Source organism: Eurytemora carolleeae, unplaced genomic scaffold (genome assembly GCF_000591075.1).
Source record: "Eurytemora carolleeae unplaced genomic scaffold, Eaff_2.0 scaffold1153, whole genome shotgun sequence".
In the NCBI taxonomy this organism is placed as follows: domain Eukaryota; kingdom Metazoa; phylum Arthropoda; class Copepoda; order Calanoida; family Temoridae; genus Eurytemora; species Eurytemora carolleeae.
The window spans coordinates 10,902-22,426 of NW_019397039.1; the positions used below are offsets into that span (position 1 = coordinate 10,902).

The 11,525-nt window shown below is 30.7% G+C and overlaps 1 protein-coding gene across 1 annotated transcript; it reads left to right on the plus strand.

Moving 5' to 3' along the window:
* The first annotated feature begins 500 nt into the window (after positions 1-500).
* Positions 501-11,488, plus strand: LOC111711330 (tryptophan--tRNA ligase, mitochondrial). The gene is made up of 14 exons (XM_023485663.1): positions 501-521; positions 2,311-2,375; positions 3,176-3,234; positions 4,018-4,074; positions 4,539-4,624; positions 4,860-4,913; positions 5,283-5,332; positions 6,464-6,517; positions 7,903-7,956; positions 8,449-8,563; positions 9,208-9,285; positions 10,069-10,160; positions 10,713-10,783; positions 11,284-11,488. The coding sequence occupies exons 2-14, from the start codon at positions 2,367-2,369 to the stop codon at positions 11,396-11,398; spliced, it is 894 nt and encodes a 297-aa protein (XP_023341431.1). The 5' UTR covers positions 501-521; positions 2,311-2,366; the 3' UTR covers positions 11,399-11,488.
* Positions 11,489-11,525: the final 37 nt, after the last annotated feature.

Sequence of the window (11,525 nt, forward strand, 5' to 3'; positions counted from 1 at the left end):
AATTGTTCTACCTAGAAATCTCTCAGTTCGTAAAATGAGTCCGTGCATATTGCACAATTGCCGTGTCTTTTGTTTTCATAGGACTATCTGAAACCAAATCTTGAGTCTATCCACAGTTTTCTGGTCTCACTGTAGTTGAGAATAGCGTTTCTTTCTTGGGAATATACAATTTTCTCTCAAATTTTTATGAACTGTTCCTCTTCAGCTTTTATAATTTATAAAGGCTTGAATTTACTGGTATTGTTTGTCAGTGCAGAAGTTGCAAACCCACGAACATTTTCTGGTATTCAGCCCACAGGAACATTACATTTAGGTAGTAGTAATATTAAACATCACCTGATTATTTCATTTTCTGGTATTCAGCCCACAGGAACATTACATTTAGGTAGTAGTAATATTAAACATTACCTGATTATTTCATTTTCTGGTATTCAGCCCACAGGAACATTACATTTAGGTAGTAGTAATATTAAACATTACCTGATTATTTCATTTTCAGCCCACAGGAACATTACATTTAGGTAGTAGTAATATTAAACATTACCTGATTATTTCATTTCTTTCATATTTATGATTTAATCCTTTTTTAGCGATTAGGATTTAATTTAGTAACGATGAGTTTGTGTATAAGTTTAGCATTCTAGGCCAGAATTTTTGTATTCTGAATCTCCTGATCAAGTATTGATCTTCATCTTATACAGACCTACGTATTAATTTATTCTACTTCGACATCACGTGGTGTCTCTGCAGGGATTACTTTAATTAAGGGATTCAAGTAATGGTCCTCAAATTAATAAATGTCCACATTGGACGTTGAGATCAAGCGTTACAAGATTAACGATGCACAGAGCAAAATTTGTACACTGATGAAATACATTAAACCAAAACGATTAGTAAATCTGTTTTTCGTTTTCCGTTTGAAAAATCGTCTTAGTTAATATTTTTGATCAGAGTAAAAATTTAGCTTTATGTAAAAAGCGCAAATTTTTCCAGCATACAATTTGAAGTAGGTTTTGCATCTCAGACTCTTGTGAAGCCTCAAAACGTTGTACATTCTTACCTCTGAAACTATGAAATTCTTAATTGACACAATCGTAAAATATTTTCACTTCCCAAATTTTAAAGAATTTTGCACCTAACTATTAACATTGTTCTATGAAGAAAATTTCTCAGCTTGTTTTCAGTTAATTCTGCTACCAGTGCTTAGGTTTTAATTTTGATGCGGTTCCGGATCCGCACTGGAAAAAATGGACACGGATCTAAATGTGGATCCGGATCCAGGTCATTAAAGATTTACTGATTTTTTTAACAAAACAAAGTTTTCAAATTATTTGTCTCATGTTTTTCGCTTATTCTTATGCTAAAACTTGCTGAACCATTCAGAAATCGGGAAATTTTAATAATACCTTTTTTCAAAAGTTTAGATTTGGGTTTTTACAGTTTTTGGATGATATTTTGCCCCTTGGATCCGGATCCGTGGATTCGGATCCAGGCAGCCAAAATTTTGCGGATCCAACGGATCCGGATCCTAAGCACTGTCTTATTTTCTTGAAAATATTTCTTTTGATCAATAAGATTTTCTTTAACTTTTCGTTGGGTTTATTTGGAATATTTTACAGTAAAAACTAACCAAGTGTAAATATATTTTGGTCTAGCGAAAGTATTAAAAACAACCACAGTCCTAAAATAATGGTTTTACAATGCTCCGTAGTTTTATATATCACAACTTAACCAAGACAGCGCCTACTCCTAGTCAGCGTCCACCTTATATATATAGTTTTTACTTATCGCATTTACAATTTTGTCATGATTTCTATTTATTTCTCCAGTAAAAAAATGATAAACTAAATTTGATTTATTTCTAAACATGGAAAAAACTAAAACTTATAAATTGGAAACCCAATAAATCTCACTGTGATAAACGATTTCTATTTATTGTTCCTTGTTCCTGCCAATTTACTGCAGAAGAAATGTTAAAAACCAAGACCAGATTTTTTTCCCCCGAAACATAGGGAAAAAAGTTTTTTTTTGTCAAAGTCATATCCTTTAAACCTAATGTTTTGTTCTCAAATTTTACTAACTAAGCAGCTAGCTATAGTATTATGAACTTTTAAGTGGTACCGTTGTGAATCTGATATGTAGCATTAAATAGGAGGGGTGGGGTGCTTTCATAATGGGGCGAAGAAGGTAGAGGGGGAACAGAAATATGTAAAAAATTCCAGATCCACACACATAATAAGATAAAGATATTTTTAAGTTTTTGTTTTAATTAATCTTTTTATTTTGTAAAAAATAATTATTTTAATTCAGGAAATTATCTCGGCGCTGTAAAAAGATGGGGAGAAGAATTAACTGTAGAAAACAGAATGAATAAGGAAGATTTTATAAATCGTAAAACTCGTTAAGTAATTTGAAAAAAAAAAATTCAGGTCTTCGGGTTTTGGTTCCTAAATCTTGGATATTTAATAACCTAGTCTTGTAAATTTGATCCTAAATCTTGGATATTTAATAGCCTAGTCTTGTAAATTTGATTCTAAATCTTGGATATTTGATAGCCTAATCTTGTTAGTTTGATCCTAAATCTTGGATATTTAATAGCCTAGTCTTGTAAATTTGATTCTAAATCTTGGATATATAATAGCCTAATCTTGTTAGTTTGATCCTAAATCTTGGATATTTAATAGCCTAGTCTTGTTAATTTGATCCTAAATCTTGGATATTTAATAGTCTAATCTTGTTAGTTTGATCCTAAATGTTGGATATTAATAGCCCAATCTTGTTAATTTGATCCTAAATCTCAGAAGTGAGTATTAAATCTTGAAGCGATTTTGTGTCACATGATAATTTTAAAACTTAAAAACCTAAATTCTAGCATGAACACCTAGATTTGCCTGTAAACTAAGTTTTTCCGATTAAAGTCGACCTATCCAAGTTAAAATTTCAAATAAAGTTTCCCACTTAACATTTGAGGCAAATCGGTCCAAACACCAACACACACCACCGAGATAACTACTTTATATTTAGATACATGAAGTGTTCTTTTTGGGAATCATATCATTTTTTGAATTCTTGGGATTTTATTATTAATGAATTCTGCAAACTTCATTTTGAACAAAGATGAAAAAATACATTTTAATTTAAATAAGAAAAAATATTTGAATCTAGTCTATATCAGATGTTCTGCGTGGTTGACCTTCATGCTATAACATTGCCTCAAGATCCAGGAGCACTCAGGTAGAACAATCTTCCTTGTAAAACTAGAGGTCAATATCTGGGTCAAGGTTCGAGGTCATGGGTCAGGATGAATGGCCTAGGTTGCGGGTCGAGGTCGTGGAGTAGGATTGAGGTCAAATATTGAGGTCAATGATTGAGATCAAGGATTGAGATCAAGGATTGAGATCAAGGATTGAGGTCAAGGATTGGGGTCAAAGACTGAGGTCAAGGATTGAGGTCAAGGATTGAGGTCAAGGATTGAGGTCAAATATTGAGGTCAATGATTGAGATCAAGGATTGAGATCAAGGATTTAGGTCAAGGATTGAGGTCAAGGATTTAGGTCAAGGATTGAGGTCAAGGATTGGGGTCAAAGATTGAGGTCAAGGATTGGGGTCAAAGATCGAGGTCAAGGATTGAGGTCAAGGATTGAGGTCAAGGATTGAGGTCAAGGATTGAGGTCAAGGATTAAGTCAATGATCGAGATCAAGTACTGAGCCCAATAGCCTAGATTGTGGTTGAGTATCTAAGTCATTTAATTAAAACAACGAGTTCAAGGGTGAAGGTCAAAGGTGGAGTTCAAAGATAGAGAACAAGGATGGAGGCCAATGATCAAGATGGAGTGTGGAGAATTAAGAAATCATTCTTACGTCTCGTCTTGTTGACTTATTTAAAAGCAAAAATAAATGCAATCATTGAGGAGAGTGCACATAATTTTAACAAATATTAAATACTGATTCAATCAAAACTTTTTCAATAAAAACTGTTCGGGTTCATAACAGTTACTCTACGTACATACTGCATAGGTCGGGAATACGAGAGATGACAGCGAGTCTTCTAGCTTGCGGACTAGATACTGACCGGTAAGGAGAACCTTTTTACAAATTTTTAGGGGGGAAAATTGAGCTAAGAATTTAATCTCCGAATGAAATAGATATGAATTAAAATGAGAAAGTATATAAAAAAATATATGAAAATATATGAAAATAAACAAAAATAGATGAAAATAGATGAAAATATTAGATTAAAATAGAAGATGAAAATAGTAGATGAAAATAGTTGATGAAAATAGTTGATGAAAATAGTTGATGAAAATAGTTGATAAAAATAGTTGATGAAAATAGTTGATGAAAATAGTTGATGAAAATAGTTNGATGAAAATAGATGAAAATAGATGAAAATAGATGAAAATAGATGAAAATAGATGAAAATAGATGAAAATAGATGAAAATAGATGAAAATTGCACCGTATTTTGTAATGAAATCCTTCTGAATGCAAGAATTAAAATTGTTCTGCTAAAAACAATTTCTAAGTTCTACTTAACAGATGTATCCTGTTCCAGCAGTCCACAGTTAAGGAACATTCAGAACTCTGTTGGATTCTTGGAACGCTCTGTACTGTTCCTAGATTAGGTGAGTTAGGAACTTCAAGAAATGAAGAAAATAAGATTTTTGGTGGTTTTACACAAATTCATTCAAATATTAATGAAAATTTTGACATGTGCTTTCATCACTTTGCGTTAAATCTGCCAATTTGAAAATCTCAAATTTTCACAAATTTGCAAAATAGCTGATAAATATGAATACTCATGACTAATTAAAAATGAGGCTTTATTGAAAATGCTCCATTGCTGTTATTTTTTTTCAGCACAGTTGACACAGTACAAAGACAAATCAGAGAAGTTAAAAGAAGTCCTTTTAGGTAAAACTTTATTCAACAACATTAAACAAAATTGAAAAATGATTGGCGGTCTGGCAATAACGTCGGATGTCCGTTGTAGATTGTTGATTTTGCACGTTTTCGTTCATGTTAATGGTAAAAATAATGTAGATTACAAACCTCTTTGCAGAGTTTATTAAAAAACCCAAGTGGAAATTAGCAAAAATACAAATCGTAAGACCTCACTTCATTATTGATTTAGTACAGTCACTTCAATTTTGGGGTGTGGGTGTAGGACGTCCCTAAAAGAATGATTTGATTTGATTTGATTTGATTTAACACTGAGAATTGTATTTAATAAAGATAAATAACAGATAAAAGATATGGAATAATATTTCTGAATATTTTTAGGATTATATTTATACCCAGTGTTACAAAGTGCAGATATTCTTCTCTATAAGGTGATTAAAAATATCAAGGACAAAAAGGTTTTTTCTGCAATTTTAGTTTTACAATTCGTAGTATGCAGTTTTGTGGACACATTCTTTAGGATTCATTTGAGACATACAAAACTTTTCCACGACGTTTAACTACTAAGTTTGAGTGCAAAGTCGACGTTCAAAATCATGACTTTGGGTGGGTACGTTTTTAGAATCGGTTTTTTTTAATTATTAAATAACGACGACGAAAAATAAAGTAAAAATTATACAGTAAACTCATTACCTGGGTAGGTATTTCTCAAATGAAATTTGTCCATGAATCAATGCTAGAATCAATTATTTTGTTTTCATCATTATATTGACTTTCTTACTTTCTATGAATTTTTTTGCAAATTTCTACACATTTTTTAAATTTCGTCTTTTCAACAATAGTTCCAGAAAATCTGCAGAAAATCTTTGTGAATAATGAGAAACTAGAATAATAAAAATAAAAACTTAAAATTGAACAAGATTAATTTTTATTTTCTCAACCTACTCCTAAACAACTAATTAGTTTACTGTAGAATTTTGTGAACATTTTTTCTCGTCGTTATTTAAAAATAAGATTAAAAATTCCGAAAACGTATTCACCCAAAAGTACTACTTTGACTTCGACTTTGCGCTTAAACTCAGGATTTACAGATCTTTAAAAAGTTTTATATGTCTCAAATGAATCCTAAAGAACTTGTCTACAACACTGCATACTCAGTTCAACTACCTTACATAGCCGGTTTGTCCCCCTTTAAGTAGAAAAGTCAACCCACTTAATTTAGAATTTTCAAACCAGGTTAAGAACATTCCAAGGGGTAAAATATCAACAAAAAACTACAAATAAAAATCTTTTGCACTTAAACCCCAAATCTGAATTGTTTAAAAAAAGAGAGATTATCAAAAAAGAAGAAAAATATTTTGAAAATTCTTCTTTTAAGAAATCATTGAATCTAGAAATGTTCATGACCTGGATCCGGATACGGATCCATTTTTTTCCAATTTGGATCCAGAATCCGGATCAGCATCAAAGTTAAATGGATCTGAAACACTGATAAAAGGTTATGGATATTAAATAATAATATTTTACCATTTAAACAAAATAAATTGTTTTTTTTTTGTTAGGCTACAAAGATCCCGGTAGGAGAGGACAACATTCAAAACATTCAAATAGCTCAGGTTTACTTTTTCTCATTTTGTACACAGTTTACTTTTAAGCTCTGAGCCCAAAATATTAAGAATATCGTTGATCGAAACTCCCGAGTTTCCTTTTTAGGGTCTTAACATTTGTGTACATTTTTATTTAAGAGATTCGAAAAATGGAGAATATAAACAAACTAAAAAAAAATAATATTTCATAACAAAAATATTGATATTCACAAAACTGTCTAACCCCATTCGTGAAACCCGGGTTTTAAAACTGGTTTTCATAACGATACCCTGTCTTAAGTTTTGGGCTCTGAGTCCAAAATTTAAGACAGGGTATCGTCATGAAATCTCGGGTTTTGTAAATGGGTTAAGAACATTTTTTATGTAGATACAAATCTTTTGGTTTGAATTATTATTTCATATGATCAGTTTTTTTATTATTTAATTATTTTATTGATATTTCCACAAATATCCCTGAAATGGAAACTCGGGAGTTAAATTTCCGCTTCTAGGGATACCCAGATATATTGTTAAGTACAATAGATGGCAACGTAGTATTTGTACACTCTCAGCTGTATTCTTACATCACAAGTGTCAACTCAGTATTGTGTCCGACAAAATTAACAATAATAGTGATCCTTTTAGAATAAAGAGCTTATCTTACAGTGAAAAAGGTACAATTTTATGTCTTATTTATTTTCTGTTTTTACACTTTTTTATTTAATCTTGAAAAACATGACAAATAATGTGAGAAAATTTCGTTTTCTTTGTTATATTTGACACTAATGACGTCGTGTATAATTGATCCATTTCTCTGTTGCCACCTATTGTACTTGATAATCTATTCGGGGATACCCACAATAGATGTAATGACGACCTGAAACACTCCAGTGCACCAGGGATCGGAACTTCTGCGTGAATATTGTTAATCTTGAACGCTTGATATTGATATCCAATGTGAGCACTGTTAAATTGTTGGTTAATGATATATCCCTCAAACTAAGTTACTCTGCCTAGTATAATATTAGGGCCATTAAAGGGGAATTAAACTAATCGGTAGCCCTGTATAAGATTGAGATCAATACTTGAAAGAAAAAACAAAGACTGAATAAATTCAGAACTTACATCACTGATGTCTCATCCGTTGTGAGTATCCCTGTAGTACTATCATCCTAATTTAATGTTTTAGCCAATTCTGTCTAGTTATTTTTTAAATTGTTATTTTGTTAATGAACCTACAATCAAAATACTGTTCTGAATAAAGGGGAGTATTAAGGAGAAAAAACTCATATTATGTTTGTTTTTTCTAAAATTAATTTTAGTTGAAATATGCTCACATTTTTTATTTAAAATATAAATAATGATTATTTTGATTTAAGTAAAATTTTATATTATTATTGGAAATTTTTTTTCAGTATTTGTGCCAGAAATTTAATTCTACTTATGGAACCTACTTCCCACGACCAGAGGTTTAACGAGGATTTTAAAACTGATAAAAACTTAATTTAAGAAATGGAGATGAAAAAATCTGCATTTACAAAAATTGTTTTTTTGCTTTCGTTCTAATTGAAAGATGTTCTTGCAAAATATTCCAAAATTTCAATTCTGATTAGAATTAATCATGATAATTATAACATAAGGGACTGTAGACACAATTTTAAGTGGCCCTTTATATGGAGGCATGTCCGGCGAATTTACAGTTGTCTTATTGATGAATTAGTTCTCTTCGCTCGGAAAATTGATTTTTTTAAATTGTGGCTTCTCTATATAGTGCCTAGCGGTAGTCTGCTACAGATATATTAAGGGTTTTTATTTAGAATTTAACGCGATTTCAAGGTTATGAAAGAATACGGCAATATCGTTCCTATTGTTATTCAGATAAAGTTAAGGACATGTTAAAAATGGAAGGCCACTTGAAATTTCGTCTACAGTACCTTTATCAATGATTGATTAATTTCCAGGCCGTACTGCCTGATAACAACACAGCCCGGCTCCGGAGTTTGAGAAATCCGGAGAAAAAGATGTCGAAGTCCGACCCGGATCCTAAATCTTGTATTTTCATCAATGATTCTCAAGGAACATAAAATATCCAACCTAAAATAAGATATATTTATATATTATTATTATTATTAACAATCAACCTACAAACAATGTATAACGACCTGTAGGCTGACATACAGTGAAGATAGGGTTGAGCTCCGCCACTTACCCTGGTCTATATGGGATCTTTGATTGTCTGTCTGTTGGTTTGTATCCAAGAAACGTTTTTGTGGGAACTCACGTGACCCAGGGAAAGGATAATAATAATGGATGCTAAGAATTACAAAAATTTGTCTCAAAAACTTCCGAATTTTGTAAAATTTTGAAATCTTACGAAAAAATAATAAAAAGTCCACGAACTTTATTGTTAGGATTAGGGAAGGAGCCATATTTTTTCCAAAACAAGTATTTTTGGGGACTCGAAATGTATTTTTATTTTAAGCAAAGAGTAACAATAACGATTCACAATTAATTAAGTATGGAAAAACGGATGACGGAAGTTACTGTATAACTCTATAATGAGATGAATCTCTGAATGAAGTTGTAGCAATTTGTATCAGCTATTTCATGTCTGAATTTAAAAAGAGCTTTTTTGACGAATTAAAAAATTCTTCTTAAAATTTTATATTAAAAAGTTTCTTTGAATTTATTACATTTTTGAATAGTTATATATTGTGCAGATATAATTCGGGAAAAAATAAAGAAAAGTGTGACAGATACAATAAAAGAAATAACTTACGATCCGGAAAATAGGCCAGGTAAAACATTTTTCTATTATAATACAGGGTTACCCAAAAAGGATGAGACTGTTAAGACAATCTAATGAAACTCTCAAGATGTGACCAATTTTATTGAATTAAATTGAATATAGTCTTGTAATAGCTCATTTAATAATTTGGCAAAGAGCGAAAACTGAGAACAGATTTAGAGAGTTATGAATTTAAGAAAATTCCGTACAGTCGGCGCTCAAGTCTCATCCTTTGTGGGTAACCCTGTACATTATGGTAATTATAAATAAAATTTTATCTTTTCTTTTTGTCAAATGAAATATGATAAAGTCGTATTTCCGTCTTGTGATGTTTAGTTTGAAATACATTTACAATTTGATAGGATTAAATGAGATTAAATTTGATTGGATTGGATTGTATTTAAACTGAATTTTACTGAACCGAAATAGGTTGTTGAATTGGATTGGATTGTTTTGTACTGGATTGGATTTTGACAATTTGGGCTGGATTCGATTAGACTGGATTTTATTGATATTGGATAAGACTCGATAAATTGATTTTTGAGCTGAATTTATTTGATTTTTATTAATTCTAATTTAATTAGTTCAAAGTTACGTTCGGATTTAATGAAAGCGAGAAACAATCGAATTAGGTATGACTACTTGAACCATTAGGTTCAAATATTCTTACTGATTTAATAAATTAATTAATTTGTCTATAATCAATAAGTCACTCGGATCCCTCTAAATACTGAGATGTAAACCTCAATGGGAGTCCAACTACTTCTCACTATTAATTAATTCCGACCTCCAGGTGTAGCAAACTTAATCCTAATCTACAGCAGTTTAACCAATCAAACTCCTGACCAAGTAGAACAATATATTATCACCAACAATATAAATAAGGTAAAAAATTAAGATGTAATTATAAAAAATTAGATTAAAACAATTTTTTGAAACGTATAACAGTATGGGTGGGGTATAAAGTCAAATAGTTCATTATTGTGATGAAAATATGCTAAAACAATGAGTGTGAATCTAAACTTTATGGTCAGAACATATAGAAAGAAAAAATATATATTTGATGTGTACAAACCTAGCAGACGCTCAAAACCTACAATTGCTGATGTGTTGTTTTAATTGGTTTCGTATAAATAAGTAAATAAGTAAATAAGTAAATAAGTAAATAAGTAAATAAGTAAATAAGTAAATAAGTAAATAAGTAAATAAATAAATAAGTAAATAAGTAAATAAGTAAATAAGTAAATAAGTAAATAAGTAAATAAGTAAATAAAAAAATAAGTAAATAAGTAAATAAGTAAATAAGCAAATAAGCAAATAAGCAAATAAATAAATATGTGGGGATACCCCACCCCTTGGCCCCTGTCACAAATATGAGAGGATACCACCCCACCCCTCGGCCCCTGTCAAGTTTAGGTAAATAAGATTTATACCTAGGTTGTTCTGAAAGAAATGGTTACATCAACTCTTATTGAACATCTGACTCCCATCAGAGAAGAAATGACAAGGAATGAAATCTAATCTATGAAAAAATAGTTTTTATTAATTATCAATAAAAATTTCGAAATCCCTTTTAAGGTACTGTCAGTGTAATTTCAAGTGGCCTATAATATAAAAATGGCACATTCCGATTGACAACGGTACACCTAAAAGCCTTGTCTGAACTATTATGAATCTAATATCAATGTTTATAATTTTGAAAACGTATAATTTTCAACTGTGGTTTCTCTGCAAAAGTGATTTGCGCACTTTTTCTTATATTAAAGGAAGACATATATGAATTATAAAAATTAAACATTTTTTAAACCAAGAAAATACCTTTCACATCATTGATGAGATAAAAAGGTGTCAAGGGTACAGTTGTGAGTCGGACATTGTCTTGTCACCTTTGCATGGAATTACGCTTGCAGTCCCTTTAATTAACATTTTACAAAGTAATTGTAGGGAACACACTTAAAATTGTGCCAATATTTTAAAACTTATTGATTGATTGATATTCTGGTTTCAGATTGTTAGATGATAACATGTATCTGGACTCTGTACTCGACAAGGGAAGGGACAGTGCACAAAGTATTGCCAGTCAAACTATTAAAGATGTCAAGAGAATGGTTGGTCTTCTATAACAAGAATGAAAAGCGATATTTTCTAAAAAATGCGGAATTTTTTTTCAGAGATCTTCAAAATTTAAGAAAAAAATTAAAATGTTTTGAAAAATGATTATTCTCCAATAATTTTTGACAAATTCTCAAT